At 41.8% G+C, this 24,814-nt stretch overlaps 3 protein-coding genes across 12 annotated transcripts in view; 1 reads left to right on the forward strand and 2 right to left on the reverse strand.

Annotated features, from left to right (window-relative positions):
• Positions 1-3: 3 nt before the first annotated feature.
• Positions 4-13,977, forward strand: Mrpl41 (mitochondrial ribosomal protein L41). Of its 3 annotated transcripts, none has more exons than XM_071720774.1 (3): positions 4-323; positions 13,145-13,314; positions 13,534-13,977. In XM_071720774.1, the coding sequence occupies exons 1-3, from the start codon at positions 151-153 to the stop codon at positions 13,869-13,871; spliced, it is 681 nt and encodes a 226-aa protein (XP_071576875.1). In that variant the 5' UTR covers positions 4-150; the 3' UTR covers positions 13,872-13,977. The 3 variants fall into 3 exon arrangements, with proteins under 3 accessions (XP_071576875.1, XP_071576870.1, XP_071576879.1); XM_071720769.1 differs by lacking the exon at positions 4-323 and adding an exon at positions 11,318-11,502; XM_071720778.1 differs by lacking the exon at positions 4-323 and adding an exon at positions 12,939-13,052.
• On the reverse strand, positions 1,181-11,039 carry Crag (DENN domain-containing protein Crag). 4 transcript variants are annotated; one of them, XM_071720552.1, is made up of 19 exons: positions 9,917-11,039; positions 9,223-9,822; positions 8,506-9,086; positions 8,187-8,427; positions 7,831-8,101; positions 7,650-7,741; positions 7,308-7,558; positions 7,059-7,229; positions 6,857-6,985; positions 6,495-6,741; positions 6,267-6,417; positions 5,825-6,028; positions 5,224-5,451; positions 4,723-4,818; positions 4,310-4,551; positions 3,965-4,223; positions 3,484-3,885; positions 3,113-3,282; positions 1,181-2,947 (listed from the first exon to the last, which is right to left on the reverse strand). In XM_071720552.1, the coding sequence occupies exons 1-19, from the start codon at positions 10,242-10,244 to the stop codon at positions 2,811-2,813; spliced, it is 4,800 nt and encodes a 1,599-aa protein (XP_071576653.1). In that variant the 5' UTR covers positions 10,245-11,039; the 3' UTR covers positions 1,181-2,810. The 4 variants fall into 4 exon arrangements, with proteins under 4 accessions (XP_071576653.1, XP_071576646.1, XP_071576661.1 ...); XM_071720545.1 differs by having other exon boundaries at positions 8,506-9,089; XM_071720560.1 differs by lacking the exon at positions 4,723-4,818 and having other exon boundaries at positions 8,506-9,089.
• Positions 13,978-13,981: 4 nt separating the features above from the next.
• LOC139781716 (uncharacterized) overlaps positions 13,982-24,814 on the reverse strand; it is a 115,678-nt gene continuing 104,845 nt past the window's right edge. For 2 of the 5 annotated variants that reach the window (XM_071720610.1, XM_071720605.1), the window contains exons 3-11: positions 20,708-20,905; positions 20,457-20,603; positions 20,044-20,364; positions 19,840-19,963; positions 19,547-19,758; positions 19,141-19,286; positions 17,850-18,394; positions 17,357-17,778; positions 13,982-16,533 (exon numbers count right to left, since the gene is read on the reverse strand). In XM_071720610.1, coding sequence (XP_071576711.1) covers positions 16,414-16,533; positions 17,357-17,778; positions 17,850-18,394; positions 19,141-19,286; positions 19,547-19,758; positions 19,840-19,963; positions 20,044-20,364; positions 20,457-20,603; positions 20,708-20,833 — 2,163 coding nt within the window. In that variant the 5' untranslated portion in view covers positions 20,834-20,905 and the 3' untranslated portion in view covers positions 13,982-16,413. Of the gene's footprint in view, positions 16,534-17,356; positions 17,779-17,849; positions 18,395-19,140; positions 19,287-19,546; positions 19,759-19,839; positions 19,964-20,043; positions 20,365-20,456; positions 20,604-20,707; positions 20,906-21,313; positions 21,629-21,669; positions 22,160-22,427; positions 22,931-24,814 lie in introns of those variants that run through there. The other 3 variants (XM_071720599.1, XM_071720615.1, XM_071720618.1) reach the window with 3 other exon arrangements.

Below are 24,814 nucleotides of genomic sequence, written 5' to 3' on the forward strand. Positions count from 1 at the left end.
GGAGCCGAGTGAAGTCGGCCGTCGGCTGCGAGGAACGCGCGGCGCCGCGGCGCGCCGAGCGTTCGCGTTCGGTCACCTTCGGCCGCGCTCGGCGGCGCTCGGCTTCGCGCGTCGCCGCGGCCGTTCTCTCGGCGTACGAAACGGGTATGCATGTACGTTTGTGCTCGCGATTTCAGCGAGAACGCGGCGGATTTGGCCCGATTTGGGAAGACGACGCGACGAGAGCGGATATTAACGAACGAAACGATCGAACTGCGGAGAACGCCCCCGGCCCCACGTTCCAGAAACGAGCGACTTCGTGACGCACCTGGAACACTCTTCCGGTATTTTCGTCTCTTCATTTCCACGAATATTCTATTGTATTCGTAAATTCATTCACTTAAATTTATTCGAATATATCTCAATACTTGAATGACACCTCGGAATGACTGTATTCCCTCTCTTTTCAAGTCGATCAGATGAAAAGGATCAGTTTCGATGAAAGATAACGCGAACAAATTTTAATTAAGCAAACTAAAGTTGCTTTCTCTATTGGACAAATGTTTTAACGCCGAGAAGTTAGCTTACGAAATTTGAATTCGCAACCTACCTCAGTTTATCTTTTAATTTTAATTAATCATATCCAGAAACCGCGAAATTTCAATTGGATTTAATTTCTTATCGAAATGTACTCTCCTAATAATTTTGATGATTTTTTAGATCTCTACGTATTTTAATTTTACCTTTTACCTCTTATCGATATATATTTTTTTATACATACACATCTTTGTTTTAAATAGAATATGATTCTTTTTACAAAAATTGATTCTTTGCGTTAATCTGCACGTAAAATATTAAAACAAAATTATCGAAAAGTGAATAGTTTATGAAACATCAATTTTTTACATTTAAATAATACAATATCTCTAACTATTTCTACTTTTCGGTAATTTTATTGCAATATTTTTATATAGATTAATAAGTTCTCTGAAAATAAAATGGATCGGATTTAAAAGCAGGTTTATATATTATATAATAAATTTAATATTTTTGACATGAAAATTTTAAGTAAAATTCGTAAAAGTAATTTTAAGATGTATGCAGGAGTAATATCGACGATAATGTTAAACTAAAATTAATCTTGGTTTGAATAAAGCGGATACCGCGAAACGAACTCTTTCTAAAAAAAAACACCAACGCCTTTTGTAAAATACCTCAACTGACTTTATTTTCATAATCTACATTCATAGTACTGTGATGAATGAACGTACGTTCATCCACGTTTGTCCAGGGTGAAAAGTGCACGGCACCGAAAGGCCGCGTTCGTGAGTCGCCTTAGCGACGACTAATCTCTCTCTTCATCCCATTTCGACAATGAATAAATCGTGGGCAGCGACTCTATGTTCCGCTAATCTATTTACGAATGCTTCGAATTGTCTAAAATTCATAAAAATATTCACTCTCATGCTAAGCATTTACGTTTGAGGATAACTAGTCGAGTTCAACGCGTTCACACCCTGATGTGAAGAACACTTTTCACCTGGGACGCAGAGAAACGATACTTACGCTGTGTTTTGTCGTGCAATAAACGATCGTTTCTATCTAAGAGTACAAGGAAAGAATACTGCGTTTCGTCATGTCACACGCTATACTTCACGTCGCGCTTTCTCTTTCTCTCCTTCTCTCTCTCTCTCTCTCTCTCTCTCTCTCTCTCTCTCTCTCTCTCTCTCTCTCTCTCTCTCCTTTGCTCTTTCTCGCGGTAAAAAAAATAGTCGGTATTAGGCGCTGTTTCGTTTAACATCGCCTTTTTTCTTCTTTTTTTTCTTTACATCGTGGATATTACGTGTCGGACTGAAACGTATTTAAGGTCACAGCACACCTGGAGGGAATTGAACTTGCAGTCGCTTTACAGTCCGTAAATTCTTTGGTACTTAACACTTTTCAATGTTGTACTCTTAGATACCGCTAATGCGCTGCACAAGTTACTGAATCACAAAACAGAGGCATGCGCGACCCGATTTATATTAATTAAAAAAACAAAGGAAAGAGTCAATAACTGTTAAAAACAATTACATTATAAACATAAGAAGATCAGAGATGTACGATTAGTTAAAAATATTATCGTTCAACTTCTATTGCACTGACTGATCTCGCGATCGGTAGCATCGATAGCTCCGACTGGTTAATGATTTCCCCATTCCTTCACGTCACACAGCTTCTGTCGCCGTGATAAAGAAAGAAACTTCAGTCAATCAATTAACTAATCAGCGCTAAAACGATATCGATGCAACCGATCCGATGGCTACTCCCGTCAGTTTTCGCGTGCGTGCGTGATCGAAGTTCGAGAACTATGTGCCCGAATCCGACGATCCGTCTATGTTTTCTTGCGCAAGCAAAGACAAGTATCACGGGTGTCAGCGAGTAAAGCGGAGTCTTATGAAGAAACGAGGATGAGGTAACGTTAGTTCGCACATCGACGCTATGGCGCCGATCGCATTTCGAGAAACGATACTTTAGATCGGACTCGAGCGTAATTCGCCGTCGATAACATTAATAGTCCTCCGTGTTAGATAATAATAAACATTCAACATGTAGCAGCCGTCGTCGCCGTCGTCACAACGTTAGACGGTTTTCGGGATGCGATAAAACCTGTTTTAACATCGTTCCTCGCGCGCATATTCGTCTCGTGCGCAATTATTGCGCAAGTACAGTCAGAATGCTCGTACTCGCAAGAGTTATTCACGCAATATTACACCTTTTCCTCCATGTCTCAATGGAGGAACAATTTTTTTTGTCAAGCATCTTCGGGATTACGGCTGCTCGCGCGGTCCTTACACGTTTAGTTGCTTGAAGTAATACCTGCAATACACCGACATCATTGTCGGCGGCGCATCAATTTTATGCAATAATTTCTCCTCGTTCTCGGAGAATTTCTCCAGCGATAAACTGTATTCCCTGTCGAAGACACCTGTAAGAACAAGAATCGTTATTAGACGAACTGACGCTAACGCAAACTCGACAAGTATTTCGATAGTGGATCAGTAATTTTGGGAAGCATAAATCTTGTATAAATTTGTTAGAATTGTTTAGACGAGTTGTTATATAATCTTTTAATCATGTACACATAGCTCACCTTGGTCAATATTCGTTCTTCCCAATACAGTAAATGCCAGGAACAAGATATCCCTATATATAGACAACGGATGATCGCCTGTTTGATGTTTACTTCTTTCTAAGGCCACTCTTATTATAGGTTCCGCTAAGTCGTTGCAACGGACATACGTTATCACTGCCTGCATCAATCTAGAGCAAGCAAAAGATTAACAAGATAACAGTTGTAATCGTTCCGCATATCTGTTCAAAAATGGATCTAATCGTTATTTAATTATCGTTTCTTAATCCGGATAACCGTTAATCTTCCTTCATTATTTACAATACTCGGTTACATTTAACATTTAAATATCGTATCATTAATCATTTGAAGGATGATTTATTGAAACTTACGTCCTGTCTTCTGAATTTGACTTCCACTGGAGATACATAGGCAAACGATCCATGTGCAGTCGTTCGTTGTCCCACACGGTTCTGACACCCACCGATCCTACAGTTCTTTGAAGTTCTGAGTTCTTATCGTTGTTCAACCAGAGATCAGGTAGATGACTCGTTAAATTAATCCTTTCGAAGTACCATATCAGATTCCAATATACTATTGGATGCTCCTGAATAAACCTGTGCTTGGTGAGACATGCGTCCCCCTCTTGACTCAGCACGCTCTCCAATTCTTTTCTCAGAACCAACGGATTTAGATATGGTACGGTTATCGGTTCCAACGATTCTTTCGGTTGATCTAGTAATTCTACCAATGCTCCCATTAGAGGATCATTATTCTTCTCGCTTGCTTCGCATCTACGTAACAGATATATTATTGATGGTAATTTTATCAAGGACAATATCGCTTGTGGTCACTATATAATCGCTTAGTCACCTGTAATCTAATATCGTAGCTGTGAGAAGGGGTACAGTAGCTTTGTCGCAATATTGACAGACTGTATTCAAGTTGGAATCTTCAGGCTGCCAACCAGCCATTATCTCCTCATCGTACAGGATGGCGGCGCAGTGATGGCATCTACTAGCACTGGAAAGCACAAGCTCAATGGCAAGACGTTCCTCTAACTCTCTAGTGCCCTTTGGATAAAGACACTCCGCGAGCTCGTATAATGAACACAAATCTAAATTTCCATCACCTGATTGAAGAAAAAAAAAACATGAATATACCGCTGCATAGCGTAATTATATGATATTCGTTATTATCGTAGTGTATATTCTCTACCTGATGCCCTTGTCTCGTTTCGATCTTGTATGGATCCATCAGTGAGGGAGTCTAGAGACTCATGCGATATCCCGTAAGCTATTTTTTGTTCGCGTTCCTTATTTTTTACCGGCGTACTCGTCGCTGAAATGGCTTCTTTTATTTCGTCAAATTTTTTAACCACAGTTGTCGCAGCGGACTTCAAGCTATTTAGACCACCAAGTATTATTTCGTTCGACTTTTTTCCTGTTAAACTCGACGGGCTAAAATAAAATAAAGAATGAATAAAAACATAGAATCTGAAGGAGCAAAAGAGGTTTCACATATTAAAAATGTGTATTTACTATTTTGTAATAATGTAGAGGCACACAAAGACAAGACGCACATGTCTAATGAGCATCTATGCAACTAACATATACATATATTATACGTACCTGATATAGCTGGAGAGACTAAGAGATTCAATAAGTTGATTTGATGATATTAAATCCTTATTTTTAGCAAATGCCAATCCGCCCGTAGAGTATCGTCTACATTTAATGGATAAAATAACAAAAACCAACTCAAATGCGCATGCAAAAAATAAACAAAAATAAAGTTATATTATTCCTCTAACAGTGTGATTACAAACGTATTTACTTGTCACTTTTGTTATGTATATACAAATTTATAACAATTAATACATAAGTAAATACATAACAATTTACTTTTTCCATCGATACCGTTTATTTTTATTTTGTTAAAAAACTGAAATATAAATAATCAGTATAATCCTATATTTTTTTTTACAAATAAAAACAAAACATAAAGTAACCGAGTCTTGCAAATGTGTTATCATCACGTCACACTTTGGAGGAATTAAAACATAATGCGTTATGCGAGGTGTTAGGTGACTACGTGCGCGTTATTAAATTAAACATACGCAGATGTCTTACCCGAAACTAAGTTTAAGACTAGATCCTAAGCTAGAGAGGCTGGACGTTACACTATCCTTATTCTGAGACCAAAGACTGCTTATTTCCAGTCTCTCTTTTTCTCTCTCCTGTTCCCCTTGTTGCGCCACGGAGTGAGGCATCGTCTCACTCCTCTGCAAATGCCCACCCACTGTCATGCCACTTTCATCTACTGCTTGATGAAACGTCGCACTACGTGGGAGGATGTTGCTGTAAACATATATTTTATACAGTAATTTTCGTATTTAAAATCATATACTGGAATGCATATCTTTGGAGATCACAAAGCATGTTTAATACAATGGTCTCTCCACGAAGGAAATATTTTTGTTGTGCAAGTACTCGCGATAACTTTGATTACCAGTAACAGTCTCCCATTAAGTGGTTGCAAGTTGATTTTTATGTATTCCTTTTTTTCTCCCTGTTTGTCTTTATTTTGAGGAAATAGTTACCCTTTTAAACTATAATAACTATAACTTTTTCGGAAATAATTCTGCGGTATGCTACTTCTAAATCTCATTTTCCTCGTCTAAATATTTAAAAATGTTTCACTCATGCGAATACAATATATAGAGTACCATACCTTCTAAATAAGAGCGGCCCTCCTGGTCTTTCTTCAGTCATATTATTTAAAACGGTTAAAGTACTTGTTGAGCAATTTGAATCGTTTTCCTCGGAAGGCGACACAATCGGTGTTTCGTCATTAATGAGAGCACCCAATGGGTCATTTTCCGTAACTGGTGTGCGTATGGGACTTTTTAAAGGCGATTCGACACTGCGCGTTAGCCTACATGGAAAATATTACATCTACATAAGCCTATACATGCAAATTAGCATTATAAAATTTAATATGAAAAGATTAATTACGTAAGATTTGACAATGAGAAAATAGTCTACACAATGAATACTCGTTTGCATCCGCTACTATAATACTAATGAAACAATAGTCTAAACAAGCGGTTCCAGCAAATGGGGCAAACCTGAGAGCGACACTAACGACTTCAAGTGAATTTATAATAAAATACCTTGGGTTACTTGGTGTTTGTTCCAATTCGTCCGATTGTAAAATACTTAATGTCGTTTGATCTTTCACTATACTATTCTGCCGAAGAAGCTTGGCTTTTAATTCGAATGATCCGAATCCAGGTAGATCTGACACAGAACTGCCCTTAGTGGCTGCCGGAAAAAGAAAGAAATATTATTATTTGAAAACTGATGTGATTTAACTGCCATACGTAAAAAAATCAACTTACAATCACTGTGCGCAGCTTCAGTATCCTGAGAATGGGAACTGTCGAGACTAGACCGAGAGAGCGCGTGTTCCATGCATTCAGTCTTATCGGCGGTTAAGAAATCCACATTAGAGCTCAATCGTCTTCTAGCGCTCTTTTTCCCAGCTTTTTTAAATAAAGCTGCACCGACGATGACATTTCGTAATTTGTTCCACATTAACTGACTTGAGTTTGTCATATCAGAAGGCCAAGTTGCCTCGAGAACAGCCTGTAAACACAATAGAGGATCAACTAAAATTCTCAAGATGATTGAAAAGCTTTATATATAATATGTATGTTTCTTTTTACTATATTGATTAGCTTAAAAAAAATCGATCAATTACCTTGTTGTAAAATCCGTACGTTAAAGCGTTAGGTTGAACACCACTGCGTTTCATATGGAACAGTAACTTTACAGCTAAAACTGGTTGCCCGTATACTCCACAAAGTTGCATCATAGCTCTGTAGCATACCTAACAAAAATAACAAGTACTCGTTTAAAAATGATGGGTCGACTTTTTTAAATTTAGAACTTAGTATTTGTACCTCTTCCATAGGATCGAGATGTAACTTCTGCATTTTGACTAATATCTCGTAAGCCTGATGCAAAATTGCAGCAGGTTGGCTAGAGACTTGCAACATGGCTGGTAAATGCAGAAACCAAAGACTGTGACATGTAACGAGCAGGCATCTGCCCCATCTGTCGGGCATCGCAGCCTGAAAAAAATACAACAAATCACACATGCATATTTGCTTGCGAGAATATTTTCATATTTAGTCAATCGTTTCGCTTACTTGTTTTCGAGCCATCCTTTGAGCAACTTTGATTTCATGCTTCGTTCTACGAGCCATAGGACTCCCAGGTACCATACCAAAGGCACTTAGAGATGGATTTTTCAAACAGAAATTCTTCTGAGGCCTCATTAGATCCGGGTTCAACTTGAACGACTTGTATATTATTGGTGTTTGATTTGTCCCAGCTTCAGGTGGAGGTATAAATACTGTACGTTCACTATGTTGAGATTCATCCAGTTCCAAAAGAGTTACTGAAAATTAAACGAGCAATAAAAAAATTATTACGCAAATATTTATAGTATGTGCACTAATAACATAGAAAAATGTATTTTAATGTTATACCATTTTCCTCCTCGACTCGTTCTGTGCATTCATCGAAAAATGCTAACCCCGCCATATCCATGTCAGACACGAAACTTCTTTCTTCTATGAACCTATAAAATTTGCATTTTTGTTAAAATAAAATTATGATTATACGTCATGAATAATATTATAATAAAATTAATGAGAAAAAATAATTCACCTGATAAACATTTGCGTTCTGGCGAGCATGGTGTAAAATTTAGCGTGGGCTTTATCGCGACTTCTCAAAAACGCTTGGATGTTAAATAAACTTGTCGGGTCTGTCGTTCCTACAGTAGGTGCTTTTGTAATCGGTAACAAATAGCTTCGATACCCCTTGAGAATTGTCGCCATGAACCTTAAGAAAGCGTCCTGTATTTCAAGTTCTAAAGCTTGCTCCTTTCGTTTTTGTTGAAACTCCCTGTCCACACTAAAGTCTTCGTCTCCTCTATCTAGTATGAAAGTGATAAATTAATGTTAGTAATAAGAGATAGTAGTAATAGAGAAGATAGTAGAAAGAAATAAATAATAGCATACCTTTTTGGGAACAGCTAGTTTTTCCCCACGAAATTATCTTGGAGGACAAGAGCTCCAACCAATTTCTGAGCTGTCTAGCTGCCTTTTTAGGCAGTAACTTAACATTTAAATATTTTTTGTCGTCGCATATTGCAATGTTATTCGTATCCAGATTCACACAATTGACATCAGCAGGAGGATCATATAAATCAAAGAACCTTGAATCCACACCGATCAGGAATGGCAATGGCGCATGCAATACCTGCAATTTAAATAGATGCCTTTCTATTTTTTGCAATCGTATAATAAGGAAACGGTATGCAAGCTTATTATATATTACCTCTGCTAATCCTAAAGGACACAACGGTATGTAAGGACATTGCCACTTGAAAGGAAACAGAATCATGGCAATGGCCTCGCTCACGGAAGTCAATACATCCGGACGTAAGGAGTGAACCAGTATTTTCTGCTCGGTCAATATCAATAGCAGTATCAATAAACAATTGTCAGGTCCCAAGTTTATCAGTAGTTGCCTGAAACTTGCGCCTGATCTAGGCAGAGCTAAATCCTCCGGTTGAGTCAAGATCAGTCTATCCTGACTACTGAGCTGTACCAAGATTCGTGGGCGTTGCGGACTCGGAAACGGTATGTCGCATAAAAAATACGAGATATACTTCTCGATCGGGACACTCTGCGGCTGGTCGTTCACCATCCGGTGTAGGAAAACCAAAAACTTCTCGAATGTGTCGAAAAACGGCCAATGAGACAGTATACATATAGATTTACTAATATTCAGTGACTGGCTCGCGGGATCTGTGTACTGCAGCCTTTCCAACTCCAATATACTAAGCTTCTTGAGTATACCAGATCTCTTAAACTTCATTTTCACTTGCGGCTTATCTTTAGTTATCTCCATATTATCTGCTGAAATAAAAAAAGAAAATACTATGTAACAAAATAGGATGTTAAAAATATCTCTTATTCTGTATTACAAATTCAAGATTATCTGACAGAAAAGTCAAGACTATCAAATTAGGATTATGAAATACATCTTTACCACTGTTTTTATTATTTTCAACCGTGTCCATAATCTCCTGATTATTTTTGCAGTTCGAAGTATCGGGCTCCATTTGCAGCTCCTCGTAAAACGTTATTGCTGAACCGTATATTTTTTGAGCAGCATCGGCAACCGTTAGGACGAACGTCGAGAATACCGGCTTAGGTTTACACGCTACTTTAGGCCAACATTCTATAGTCGCGCCCATCGGTAGACAAAACATGGCGACAGAATTAGGAAAGCTGAAACCGTTGTAATCCGCCATGGGATATTTGTAGAGTATCGCTGGTTTAAACGATACCAAATTAGCGCGATTCATAGACTTCTTATAGCACAAAAATACGTCGCTGCCCAGCATCCCCTTGTTCAAGTTCTTATTGATAACGCAGAAAGCGTGCGGCGGGCTCTCTCCCTTATTTGTCAAGATAACACATATGTCCGTAACCACAAGGGAATTGCAAGGCATCTTCCGACTCGCCCGTCTGTACGTTACAAAAATTTTCGAAGTAGAATTATTCACATTTGCCACGTGGCCTTTAGGGGTCTCCAATACCATTTCAGCATCCTGCATTATACGTTCCTTTCCATCATATATTACACCTGTAAAAAGTAAAACATTCAGATACCGTAACGCAAAAGGCAATTAGCAATAATTTCGACAATCTAGAATCGATCACATGCTCCTTTTTCTTACCAATGTCAACCAAGGGAGGCTTATCCCGTCCTCTCCTATAGCACAAGTAACACTCGTTCGTTCGTAAGCTCCCGTGATTCAAGTCCGCCGGAAAACCAGACACGGTATATTCCAACAGCGTGTACCCCTCCGGACAGTGTTCCCCCAGCGCTGGGAATATTACGGCAAGATCCGTGATGGGAGGTGGCATATGCATGTCCTTGAGATGAGTGCCCTCCTGACACCAATCCTCCAGCTTATTGTTACTCTCATTGTCGTCGCTAAGCTCGTCGTCCTGGCCAGGTAGTCCGGCGATAACAAAATAATCCGCTACCCTTCGGTCGTCCATATTTTCTGAACGGGGCAGACTACCAAAATGTCCAAGATCCTCCCTGGTCAAATCTTATTCACGGTATACCTCATATCGCAGGTATAGCGACAGATATATTGATATACAGATATCAATCTCGGTGGCTACTCGGGTCGTTTCTGTTTCTGTACATGGCACTAAGCTGATTGTTCCAAGACCTTCCTCGCATGTGTGGCACTCGAAATAGCGCGGTCTCCTGTCGCGCTGCGAGTTGCGAGAGATACTCTCCCTCAGTTAACTCCTTAATACCTTAGATGCGGTATCGCTATAACGAAACATCGTAGCCCGCTGGTCCTGCGCTCCCTCAATAGGCTTACAATCTTACAAAAATATTTTGACTATTCATCGATACGTGTCCGCCGCAACGGTGGAGCATTCCTCGACGCCTGGCCTGCGTTATTGCTTGGGTGAAGCTCGGTCGTCCGAACGCGTTGCACAATCGCGATCGTCTGGGATCTCCTGGCTTCGACGGCCTCGACTCGACTCGATCGTCGACCGTCGCTCGGTCCCCGCTTCACGGAGTAGACGTAGACGTCCGCGTGGTTCCTCTCGCGCGGACGCGCCGGCGTGTAATCCCGCGTTCTCACACGCGGACGTCGACGCCCGGCGGACCGGTCGGCCGTCGTCGCGATCGCATCCCGTCCGCGCGGCGAGCGCGCGCGCGAGAGAGAGAAAGAGAGAAGACGATCCCCGACGGCGACGCGACGGCGGTGGTTCCCGACAATCCCGACTCCTTTCAGAACGGAGTCATAGGTTAGACGTCACGCACACGCGACGACGACGAGGCGGTTACACAAGCGCGCTCGCGGGACGACGACGACGACGACGACGACGCGTGTTGCGCGGTCCCGCGACTTTCGGCCGTGCTCCGCGGGGCGCCTCGCGGATGCGGGGGTGGTGGTCGCTGTCGCGGTCGCGGTCTCCGCGAGCGCTGACGCACACCTGACGAAACTGCGTTGTTGCGTCGCCGTGGTTTTTTTTGCGACGAGCGGAACGCACCTCCTCAACACGCTCACGCTCAGGGCGATCGGCGGGCGGCGTGCGGTTGTCAGATGGCCACCACGGCACCACGGTTGACCACGGTCCCCGCTGGCCTGCGCTCTGCGGCTCGCTGGCAAAATGGCCGATCGCCGTGGCGCGGCTCCTTCGAAAAGGTGGTCCTGGTGGTCCCGCGCGAGCGAAACCTGACCGAGCCGACCGAGGACGGTAGGACGAGCGGCGGTGTGCTCCTTTTCTGGTGCGTCTACGATCGCGGTAGCGCGCCCAAGGTGTCCGGGGACGATGTGCGCGTCGGCCGCCGCGTCTCCTCGCCTCGCATCCTCAGCTGATCCTTCCGATCAAGCCAACGCCGCACGCCGCCGCGGCCGTGCGCGCGTCAAGCCTCCTTTTTTCGTACCTGTTTCTCTGTTTTTTTTTCTTACTCCCTTTTTTTGCCTCTTTTATCGGAAGCGTCTGAAGCGTCAGACTCCCGGGGTCACTCGAACCGCCGGGGATAAATAACAGATGTAAACGAGAGTCGCAAACGGATGCGTGACGCTCGAGGAATTAATTGCGCATCGTGCGAGTCCGTTGCACGGCCGCGTGGAGATTGCGAATTGTGAATTGCGACAGTCGCGCGCGTAGCCTCGGGGCGCCGACGAGACGAAAGAAATCCGTATTATGATCGACGGATCTATTATTCTAATTGCGAGAGATATATTAGAGACAGATTCGGCACAGTCCCGTCTGCTCCGTTTTTCTATATCCCATCTGTTTCGCTCTGTTTATTAAATGTTAAATAATACTATATAATTATTTGACGAAAATACTGTTTAGTATTTTTTATATGTTTGATATTTCTAAAACAAAAACATTGAACAATTTAATTGTTGAGTATAAATATGCTATCAAGTCCGTAATTTTTGTTTTCATGATATTTTTACAAAACCGAAATAACTAAAAATATTGCCTCGTGGCCCGTGGGGAAGATATATATGTTTTGTCTTTATTTACTGATATGTAATTTATTTTGAGAACAATTTATACATTCAAGATTAGCACGATTAGTAATCGCACAGGTCTCCGAGTGCATCTTCTGATTTTCTCTTATCGCGGGCTGCAAATGGAGGCTTATAATAGCAATGTCCGTTTCATTACCGTGCTTTTAGTATTTCATCTTTAATCCTTCTCTAAGATGACAGTAATGTATAATTATCTCATTTTGAGTGCAAAAAGTAGCGCAGAAAAACGCATAAAAATAAGCCTCCATTACAGCTAATAATAATATTATAGGTTTTTTCTTTTCTTTTTTAGGCTAATCTTTCCACGCTTGCCTTTCCTTGGCAGATCTATTCATTTTAACTGCATTATTTGCATTTTTTGAAATAAGTGTGCATATACGTAAATGTATACATACATATAATTGTACATGTATTGGAAGAAATAATTGTTTTGATATATTTACATCGACGGTCGAGAATTCTATATCGACAGCCGATGATTTAATGATTTGGTATCTTGCAAAAAATCTTATCCGAGGAGTTCTTTGATGTAGGATTTACTTAATCTTGGCGCTTCTGTCGAAAATGTAAATAATGGCGTGGAGAGTGTAAAGTGAACGCGTCTGCTTGATTGTTTAAATTAACCTGTATATTAACCTGCAACACGAATTACAGAGTGTTAGTCCCTTTATTTTATAACGTGAATTTTAAATAAGATTCAGTAAATACCACGTCAATCAGCATCGTCGATACAAATCGTGATTTAGCAGTTGCGATCGTAGATTAGGTTATGTTTAATGCCATCCTCGCAAGTGTTAATAGCTTTCTGTTATAACTCGAATCAATATTTGAATGCAATGTACTTATTTGTAATTTTATCGATCTGCTTTTTTTAACCAGGAACACGATAATGGCGTCACCCTGCATGATATTGCGACGCGGAATCGCGACTTCCTGCGTTTGCAACGGGAAGCGAAATTTTCGGAAATTCTTGCTATACGGCAAACGTGGCAGTCGCGACTTCAAACAGCAACAAATGAAGAATCCGGATCCTGAAATACCAATAGATAGTAAGTTGTTGCCTTCAATACATGACGTTTTGGAGTAATGAAATTATCCTCATGAGTAAACATGGTCTAATTTCATTGCATAGAGGATAACGAGTAACGTAGAAAAAGACTGGTCGCTAGTTCTCTGCAATCAGATAGATTAACGATATATGTATGGTGTAAATCAAGGACGTATTGTAATGTTGTAATATGTTAATGAATCACTATAATAAATTACAGAAAGAGGTACGAGGGATACTGGCTACCGACTTGGCAACAAATGGATTAATGTGCCAGAAATGATTCCTGAATTAATCGTTCCTTCATTGGAAGGTTTCACCCTGAAACCATACGTGTCGTATAAAGCGGAAGGGATCACAGAGCCCGAGTTCACTGCTCAAGATTTGTTTGACGTAGTGTATTCCGAAAAGATAAAAGAGGACCTTGCAAACGGCCAGTTGGACGAGAACGGGGAGCCGTTGAACCCTAGTGAACACGAGAAGCTCACGCCGCAGCAAGCCAAGGATCAAGCTGGGAGAACGGGCTGTGATCTTTTCGATGAGAAAAAGCCGTTGTAAGTTCCGCTAGACATTTTTAATCTATAACGCTATTGTAAATACAAGCTCTTACGTGGATATGTACCGTGCCGAAATAAAGGAAACTTCTACGAATGCTCGAAACACATCAGTTTGGATCTCAATCTGCATATGTTTTATTTAGAACTCGCATGTATACATATGTCGACAATTTTGCAATTTACAAAAAGTAACTACTTACTATCGTATATGACTGTTGAAGTGATAGTATGTGCGCACTTTGCTAAGAGCATGAAAAACGAAATTTGTTACATTGTATATACGTATAAGCGACCCTCTGTCTCAGGTCTCTTTCTTAATTTTTTTCTTCTTCACGACAAATTGTCTGTATGGCAGTCAGTGCTTGATAGCAAATAATTACTTCCGCAAACGGATTGTAGTCTTTATCTTTAAACAGATTACATATTCTAAAACGATAGCTTACATATAAAACAAGTAGTATCACATGTAATTGTCGCAGAATCTTCCGTCGGAGTCGTATAGTTGTGTTTTGCATTTTTTGATGGACAGGGGTGAAATCAATTTATTGCTACCAAAACCCGATACTGGCTTTCTACTTTTACGCAATCCAAAGAGTTATAATATGAGTTCGGAAAAGACAGGCGTATAAGAATTCGCAACAATGCCGAAATTGATTTTCAATTCCTGAGATTCATCGATACCTCGCGTCGATGTCCGTTCGCAGATAGTGGATTTGCGATTAGGCTAACTTAACAGTTATGTCTCACTTATCAAAAGATTTTTGAGCGAAGTTTGATTGTTTCCTGTCGGGTAAAAAATGGCGAAAAATTTGAATAGTAAAGTCGTTGTCAGTTGTGCGCGGCCGGTATTGCTTGCTACTGACTAGATTACTAGATTCTAATAATATATGTATGTATATATTGTTTTTTTAAAGTGCTGTATTCATATCAAACGTACAAACGGTTTCGCAATTATTGTTTCTCGTCAATGTTCTCCTAATTAATTATAATTACGCAAGAAGCTCGTAAAGCAGAGCTGTCGAAATAGAAAATATCCCGTTTAGAAAAGAGAAATCATATTCAGAGGATATCGGTGAACGATTCATGAAAGATACTTGTATAAAAGTAGTGCGACTGTCAATACAGTGGCGTTAAATATTTCTAGAAAGAGATAACATATATAAAATGCAGTTAACTTATGTTTATGTTAGGAAATGATCACGTAAATGATTTGTTTAAACATCTTTACAGAATGCAGCACTTCTGACACATTAGCTACTATTTACCGCTAATATTATTGTTTTTTCGTTATTATTTTCTCTATTCTCTATAGTCACCATCGGTGAAGAGTGGAAGAAGAAAACATCTCTAATTTTGTACAATGGAACGTTCATTAAGAAAACGTAATGAAAGGTTCTTTTCAACCCGCGTCGTATTTCCACTCTTCGATTAAATTAATGGAAAAGCGAAAATGGCATAGTACTTGCGCTCCGCTATCGACAGAACTTTAATCCTATTTCAGTCGCTGTTATACCTTATCGTCGATATTTCGTTTTTTTTTTCTCTTACGCCTTATTCTATAACATATTTATAATATCTCGTCAACAACTTGAGCATTCGCATTTCTCTCACTCATTGGCAGTACAGAATATCCCTCTAAGGATTTATATTCGCGTAAATTCGTAATATTCCGTTATTCGTTTTTATACATATATGAGCAGTTACGAAAATGAACGAACTCTAAGCTTTCTAAGTCTACTTGAATTCGTCAATTAAAAACCCCGTTAACAATACTTAAAAATCCTGCAGTTCTCTCTCTCTCTCTCTCTCTCTCTCTCTCTCTCTCTCTCTCTCTCTCTCTCTCTCTCTCTCTCTCTCTCTCTCTCTCTCTCTCCTTCCGTCTTGTCATACTCTTAATAGCGGAGTGTGTGAAGCAAGTCCTATGTCATTTGCTCTTCAATTAAACTTGGTTGGTGTTTCAGCTTGTTAATTATCAGTCTATGATATAATTGGATATTTGACTGGTAGAATCAGTCATTTTAATAAGGCAGGTACACGTGTTACTGTATGATAAAGATTCCTTTGCATGAGAACTTTTTTTTTTAGTCATGTATACGTAGTCTGTGTATACTCATGCAGACGTACAATAGCGTCAAGTATAACTTTGTGAAGTAGTACATTAGCGAACGATTTGTGTGGAATTATTGTACGCAGCTTTTAGCGCTTCATCAAATCCTCGAGTACCAACGTTTCGGGCCAATAGAAGTACAAAATTGTAAATCTTTGGCATTCAGTAACATGTACCATACAACTAATCGGAGATCTTGAGTATGTAAAGATATATAATTATTATAGATGAGTGAACATCATTAAATCCTTCGTATATCCTTCGTATATCTTAGCGTTTCTCTATCAGATGCAAAATGATATGCAACTATGTTAATAAAAGTCAACGTGGAAAGACTAGGGAGGGAACACTGCTGACAGAGTTGATATAATAATTCAGCTGACTTTTCATACGCAAGATCTCGAGGCAATTACTAATATAACGATAGGGCAGAAATTTATTCCATTGGATCCCCTACATTCTCGAAGATGGTTGAATGTGGATTGCTGGTGGCGGGCCACAAGAAACCACCTACACTGCCAGGTGGCAAGTAAGACGCACCTCCACTAAGACCCACCTAATGTTTCATATTGTATGAGTTATTTAACATCTGGCATGTGAATAATTCATTTCTTTTTTATATTTTTGTATCTATATGCATAAACTTGGAGAAAATATATGCCAAGCAAAATGATATGGAAGCATTGTGGGATATAGACACTTCAATTTTATGATCAAACATTTTATATGCATATTATGTACATATAAGAATATATGTATATTTATATATAAAAAATACGCATGATTGCTTCATTACAATTGACGCAAAAATGTAAAGATATAAAAATTGAATCAATTATATACAATAATATATAATTTCTCCGTATTAGGAGGGAGTTTTCCTGTTTGAAGTGCGTATAAGATTGAATTACTAACAAGATGATAATTTTATATCAAGGATGGTTCATGCAGTAAGGCAAATTAGAATAAAAGATAACTGCCAAATTAAAGAAAAATAATCATTTATTTGCATTTAACATAAATAATTGTGCTAATAAATCGCAGGTACTAAATAACATTATAGGTACTAAATAACATTATGTACATTAGCTCACTATTGCAAATGTGGAAAGCATTTACAATAATGCCCAGACACTCAATTAAAAAAAAAAAATATCTTATCTTCTACATTGAGTGAACTATGTACAAGGATTTTCCAGTTTCATTTTCTACAGTGTTATTTTCTACAGTGTCGATTAATTTACTTCCTCCAAATAGAGAGTGTCAAAATCACAGTCCAATTGTAAAAAGCGCTCCAACGGCTGTACACGTCGCTTCAATCGTTCATATGTTTGCCCGATATATCTATTTTTACTTCAGTAACTTTTTTATGAATTTACCTGCTGACTCCATATTAGCGACCTCTCCGCCAACTGGCAATCCGCTGCCAAGCGGGACGGTAGACTCTTCCACCTTTCCTCGTCTCGCTTTCTATCTCTGTCGAAGTCTCGGTCTACGTGTCCCTGAGAGAGAGGCGGCAAAATCTGTGTACGTTGTGCCAGCTTGTAGCTGTCTTGCCTCGGTACGTGATCGGCACGTCTACTAGTGCTGCCACTGGTGGAAACTGGGATCGGAGTCGGGCTACCGCCGCCCCTGTGTCGATGATACAAGTTACGCTTTTGCTGCAGCATACGTTGCTGCACTAAAAGCTGCAGTTGCGTGCCCGAGTCGCAGCGTATCTTAAATTGCTGTTGATTATCGGGCGGTGTGGACGGTGGTCTAAGATGGACTAGATCCAGGTGGCCTCGAGCTTTTCCCGAATCTAAAAAAGCGATTAAATTATTGCGTTATCCGTGGAGTTGCCGAACGCACAAACAAATAGACGTGACGCACCTTGAATACTTCTCTGCTTGGATGGCCTATCGCCGACACCTTGCTGACAGAATAGTAATCTAGGTCCACCATCGGACGCTCTTCGTCCCTGAGAGACTCGAGATATTCGACCAGTGATAGGGGATGGACTCTTGGGTGGCGGTGGCGTGCAAGATGGTAAACTGCTCGTGAAACAATTCGCCCCTGTATAATCTGGCGGGCAGCCAGAATCGAAGCTGGACTCGAAGAGTTCCGACGACGAGCTACCGGTACCGCCCGCCATAAACAAAGTCGTTCGACTGGGTGGATCAATAGGATCCATAAGCGGGTTATCAAAATGATGTTGATAATCACTTAATCTTCGATTGACTATCTGACTGTCAATTCGTTGACTGATATCGTGATCTAGGCCTAATCTATGCTCTTCCAGTTTGATCTGCGCCTCGCGCAACTCGTCTCCGCTTGGGCCTTCTTCTAAATCACCTTCCGCGCTGCAACAACCTTCATCGGTCGAAGAACTCGTCGAGCTAAATCTCTTTCCCCCTCTGCTGCCATCTTCTCTTGCTCTGGAACAAGGAAGAGATTTTTGTCTCGTTAATATTTGAAATAAATGTTTATTCTGCCATTGCAGTTTTCGCGATGACTGCGAATAGGCGCTCTATGCAGCAATGAATTCAGAGAGTATTAATCAAGTATTCTCATCATTTCATCTTTTAGTCTTAGTCTGTCGTTAAATTGTAGAAAATGCCATTACAGGAGAGTTACACCATAAATTAATCTTGTGTCCTACTCACATACGGGTTTCATATTGATATTGTTATTCATTCAGGTATTTATTATTAGTAGCATAAAATGAATGTCGAGTATAAAATATATTTGCAGGGTATTAGATTTTGTCAGTCAAATATGATTAATGTGAAAAATATGAAATCAGCAATGATAGAAACATTTAAAAAATAATAATGTGCTGCTTACTTATAATTAAAAAAACCAAACTAAAATTATGATGAAAAATCAGGATTCAGGGTAAAGAAAGAAATAAGAAAACGAAATGAGGAGTTACCAAAAATAAAGCGACAGCAATGTGCTTCCAATCCAACCTGACAAAATCTTCAATATGTGCGTCACCCATCAATAAAGTTCAACGTCCCACTAAGCTATCGCTGTAAATAAAAATTGATTATATTAAGGCATTGTTCTTGCGATATCGCTCCGACTGGTAGGATTGGAAGTAACTAAAGTGAAATCGGTATTTGAAATCAAGTCCTTCAAAAGAAGGTATACGTGATGGTACTTGATAATATGTGTCTACCTTGATTTAAATTTATCTTCTTTTGTTCTTGCAACTGAGGACCAGCAGGCATTATTAATGGTGCTACTGACGCGATGTTGCTTCAACCTTTCCAGCAGTAAGAAATAAATAGCAGCGTGATGGTCGTAGCTGCTATTTCGTAAAGACTGTTAAAAGATAACACACATGTTTACATAGCGCAATGGAAAATATATCGAAATAATATGTGTGTAGCTTGTAAAAATCTTCTGTATTTCTAATTCGCTAGACAATGCCATATTTATTTCTCGAAACCGAACGAGGTGTATAATTCAAGAATATAATACGATTACTTTCTTAATGAATAAATATATCTCGTATATATAGATAAATACTATATATATTCTCCGTTTTACGTAAGATAGCAATGAAACAAATGTTTTCTTACCTCTCTAGTGCGACTAATGTCTATTCCTAAGCTGTGCATGAGTCGAAGTATTTGCTCATTTGGTTCCTGAATGGATGACGATGGCCGCGTTACGATCACTGAACAAATGCTATCTGCTGTCCCCGCCATCCAACGGTGCCTCTTGATTTGTGGAATGGTGTATCGTTTGGAAGGCTCCAGCACTAACATCTTGCGTATTAGGCTTTCGCAATCTGTAACACGAATTTCGATATATGCAATGCAAATACTTGGATACTGAATGCACGTATAAAATGTATATTTATCATAATCACCTGTGCTCATAAAGTAAGGAATTCTAAATCTGCCGCTTAGCACACGATCTCTTAATGACTGAAGAGTTGATCCATCGAAGGGCAGTGCTCCGCACACTAACACGTACAACACGACGCCCAGGCTCTACAAAAACGAGAATATTTATTTTGAACGTGCAATCGATGTAACTCGATTTTTACGAAGCATCGTCACGCGGGACTCACCCATACGTCGATTTCCGGTCCGGCGTAATGCTTCCCACGAAAGACTTCGGGAGCAGCGTAGGGAGGGCTACCGCACCACGTGCTCAATCGTTCCCCCGGGGCGAATCTGTTACTGAAGCCGAAATCGGCAATTTTCACGTTCATCTGGGCGTCGAGGAGCAGGTTTTCCGCTTTCAGATCACGATGTGCCACACCCGTCACATGACAGTACTCGACCGCGGAGAGTATCTGAGCGAATGTCGCACGTGCCCTGGGCTCTCCCATTCTTCCGTATCGCGCAATGTAGTCGAATATCTCACCTTTGCTCGCGTATTCGCACACCTGCAACAAGCGAACAAGTCTCGCGTTTCATTCGCGGCAAGAAAAGAAACAGGGAGAAGGGGAAACGGCTGAAACATCTTCGTTATTCTTACCATGTAAATCATGTTCTTCGTTTCCATAACTTGATATAATTTGACGATATGCGGGTGCTCCAGCTGCTTCATAATTTCGACCTCTCTATAAACTTTCTCTAGATTAGTAGGATCTAATTGGGTTTTGTCGATTATCTTGATAGCCACCTGGAGGAAAATGCGAATCAGCAATAATGGCAATTTCTTTTTCTTTTCACAGATATAACGTCGTCGCTTAACAAATATCGGGAAACGTGCGCGCGCGTGCGTACCTCCGTTTTCGTGATTCGATGTCTGGCCAGCTTTACAACGGCAAAGTTACCCTTGCCGATCGTTCCCTCGATGTCGTAAAATCCGACGCGGATTTGCTTTTTACCCTGTGTAGATCCAGTGTCCATGTTTACCGTCAATTTCTCTTTCAACTCGCACGCTCTTACAAGTTAACTTTTCCCTCCGATCTCCTCGTTAATCTGCAACAATCGCGGAGCGCGCGGCGCGGCTTTAAAAGGGGAGCCGATTTCTAGTTTCTCTTTCTAGTTTCTAACACAGTTTCACAAAATGGCTTTGCGTAAAATTAACAAGTGTATTATTTAACAATTGTCTTGATTACGAATGAAAATTATAAGGAATTGTAATAAAATAACATTAATAGCACATGTTATTAAAGGAAAAAAAAATTGAACGACAATATTTAAATCAATACCTTGAGTTAAATAATATTTTGTTATTTTTAACTACCATGTGTATCAAATTTATTATTATAAACAGTAGCATCTTAATTTCATTGGCTAGTTAAATTAACGACACATTGAGTAGGAGCAGTGGCGACTTATAGGAATAGTTAAAAATTACTCAAATTGAGTATAATTTGACCCTACGAATTTAACGGTGTAAAGTTGTGCAAAGATACTATACGGTATCCATATCGTATCAGCATCGTTGGAGCGAAGAGTCGCAAACGGCCTGAACGTGATCTCTCGTACATAAAAAAAGAACTTTCTTGAGAAGCTCGTTACTCACGTCATCATTTGTGCTACTTTTAATAACCGGCTTTGACCACGCTCTTTCTTCTCGCTCTATCGTCCGAAACGTCAATTTTTGTCGCACGACCCTTTGTGACTTTCCGCTCTCGTGCACCGTAGAGCCCCTCTTTTTCTTTTTTTTTTACGTGTTGATGTTTGCGCGAGCAATTATACGCAGGCGCGAGCTCCGATGGAAATTCATAAAGACCTACTTCGAAAAGTCGGATCCCCGACGGATCGGACTTTTATACGGGCTCGTAATTGCGGCTCGTTGTCTCGCGCGCGCGAGTCTTCTTCAACTGGCGAATATCAATATCTTCGCTGCCTCGCTCCCCGAGGTATCTCGGAGCGATATCGGCGACCGTCTAACTCACGATAATTATTTATCACGCGTTCGCCGCGTTCTGACGCGGGCTCGCAAGGCCGGCCGATCCGACGGACGTCGCGAGACGGCCGCGGCGCGACGTGGTATCCCGGAAGAAAGGACGTCGCGCGGACGCGGACGGGGAGAAAGAAAATAAAAGGGGGAGAGAAACGGCGCGAAAGAAGGTAAACGGGGCCGACGGACGGTCTCAAGGAGAGACAGAGTGAGAGAGAGAAAGAGATTCGCGCGTCAAGGATTCGCCTCGCGGCCCTCGCGGGTCCCGACGGACGGGGTACAAAGTCCCGCCCGCAACAAGTACAACAGAGATCCTCGGCTGACGTCACGGATCGACAACGACCTCCTACCCATCGAGAGAGAGAGAGAGACCCCGGCGATCGATCGCCGTCGATACTCCTCGATGACGGAGAACCTCGCGCGCGCGGTCGGACGAGGTCGCCGACGTCAGGACGCGGACGCGAAATCCCGCTCGCGATTCGGACGAGTTTCCGCGCGGATCTTCTCTCAGGCCGGGGGGGGGGGAGAGGAAGGGGGGGGGGCGGTACCGAGGGGGTCGACTCCCTTTTCTCTCTCGAGTCGCTCACCTACCTTGGCTCGGCGATTACCGGTTAGCCACCTGGAGGATCCCCCGGTGAACGCGCGGGGCGAGACAGGCGGAATTGACAGCGACGACGATGACGATGGCGACGGTGACGGGGAGACGGTACTCCAGGGGACCCATCGGAGGTGAGAGAAGAGAGGCGCCGACGCGCGCGCGCCCGCCAGATGTATCCGGAGGGTGCCCTGGGGTCCACCACCGCCGGAGCGGACGGAGCGTAGCGGGAGCGGAGCGGAGCGGAATCGAACCGTCGCCGTGCCTACGCGCGCCGCGAGTCAGCGTAGGAGCTCCGCTCGGCGCGACGGTTCGATACCGACTGACCGGCGGCCATGTTACCACCCCCCTGCCGTGCTGCTGCTCCGGCAGTCTCGGCACTCGGCGCTCGCCGACGATGACGACGACGACGACGACGACGACGACGGTGTCGGCGCCCTCGGCCCTCGCCGCCCCCTCGTACGCCGTCGCCCCGGCCATTCTTAGCGGACCATCCCTCTCTTTCGCTTCCTTTCTCGGCCTCCCTCCCTCTCTCTCTCTCTCTCTCTCTCTCTCTCTCTCTCTCTCTCTCTCTCTCTTCCACCCCCCCGCGACTCGTCGCCCTCTCCCCCTCCTCGCACCCCCCACCCCCTGCCCACCCACCGCTGCTCCCACGTAGCCTACGTCGGTGCACCCGACGCCCACCACTACCGATTACTACCGCGAGCGCTCGCGCCCGTTATCTTCGACGATTGACGTCACACACGTATACGTGCCCGGTGTCTGTCTCATCGTTAATTGTTTCTCGATGCGATTGTACGGCGAGGTAGCGGACGCCGCGCGTCGGCACGTGACCGGCCTGGCGCGGTCCGCTCCGGTCCGACGTCCGACCGTGCGGCTCGCGCTCGGAGTCGGGAGCAGATGCACGCGCGAGTAGGTAATATTAAATATATGGAATAGCGAAAATACGGCGAGGGGCGTGTGTCGCGCTCTCGCCGATGACCTTAGGTCCATTCGGGGCACCCTGCGTAAAGCGGATTGCATATTAAGTACGCGCGACGAGCGGTCGTCTCGGTCGACGATCGAAGAAATTGGACGGCGCGGGCGTCGCGCGTTTATTTACCTTGCATTTACCTGCAGGACGGAATGGACGGAAAACCATGTTCGCGCGATTATGATCTTTTAGCACGACCGCGACGTTGGGGGTGGGGGGGGGTGGGGGGTTCCGCGGTCGTTCGCGACGGCGAGAAACCGCTTCTCGCCCCCTCGTCGCGGGGCGAAAAGACGGACTTTCTCGAACGGGACGCGATATATTCCCGAAGCGATGTTCCCGCGCGCACACTGCTAATCTCCGCTCTTGGCCTCGCGGTCGTTTTGCTCTCGAGCGAGAGCGATTCCTCTCCTCTTTATTTATCTTGCCTCTTAAGGCCTCGCATGATCGACGATTACTGTTGCTACTCAGCGGTATCGATAGTAAAATCGCGAGCGGCTGTTAAAAACGCGAAAGTCAGAGAAATTGATCGTGGAACGCTTTCTGCACAATCTCTAAATTATCCTAATTGATGAATTACAGGTACAATTTGTATTTGTAATTTTTAACGGTTTTTCTGTAATTGATGGCTAATTTACTTGGCGAAAACGGACTGATAAAAGATTAATCGCAAGTCGGTTATACATTATGAATTTGTAACCGTACACTGTGAAATATTAAAGGTCAAAATTTAAACCAATGTCTTGAGTTAAATAACATTTTGTTATTTTTAACTATCATATGTGTCGAAATTTATTATTCTAACTCCATTAGTTTAGTTACAGTAACATTGGTTTAGTTAAATTAACGATATATTGAGTAGGAGTAGTGGCGACCTATAGAAACGATTAAAAGTGACTCAAGCATGAGTATAATTTAACCCTGCGAATTTAACAGCGATTTTCTGAAGCCCTACTGCAAACAGTCATATTTACTTGGTGCAAAACGGGCTAATAAAAGATCGATCGCAAGTCAGTCAAAGAGATGGTATAAGTTAAAATATAAATTGAAGCTTCGACCTTCTCTTATTTCTATATTATTCTAATAATCTAATTGAAGAATTATAGGTATATTGAATTTGTACCTATAATTTTTAACGATTTTCTGAAGTTCTATTGCAATTCACGGTCGTATTTGCTTGACGCAAAACAGATTAATAAAAAATCGATCGCAAGTCATTAATTTTTTATTAATCTGTTTTGCGTCAAGCAAATATATATATATATATTTGCTTGACGCAAAACGAATTAAAAGATCGATCGCAAGTCGGTTAAAGACACGGTGGTTAAAATACAAGTGAAGCTTACGGCCTTCTTCTATTTAACATATCGACTGCCACGTCATTCGCGTTCGGATGACGTTCAATTTGATGAA

The sequence above is a fragment of the Temnothorax nylanderi genome, unplaced genomic scaffold, assembly GCF_030848795.1.
Source record: "Temnothorax nylanderi isolate EJ_2023f unplaced genomic scaffold, tnyl_v1.0 TNYL_tig0007_pilon, whole genome shotgun sequence".
NCBI classification, from domain to species: Eukaryota; Metazoa; Arthropoda; class Insecta; order Hymenoptera; family Formicidae; genus Temnothorax; species Temnothorax nylanderi.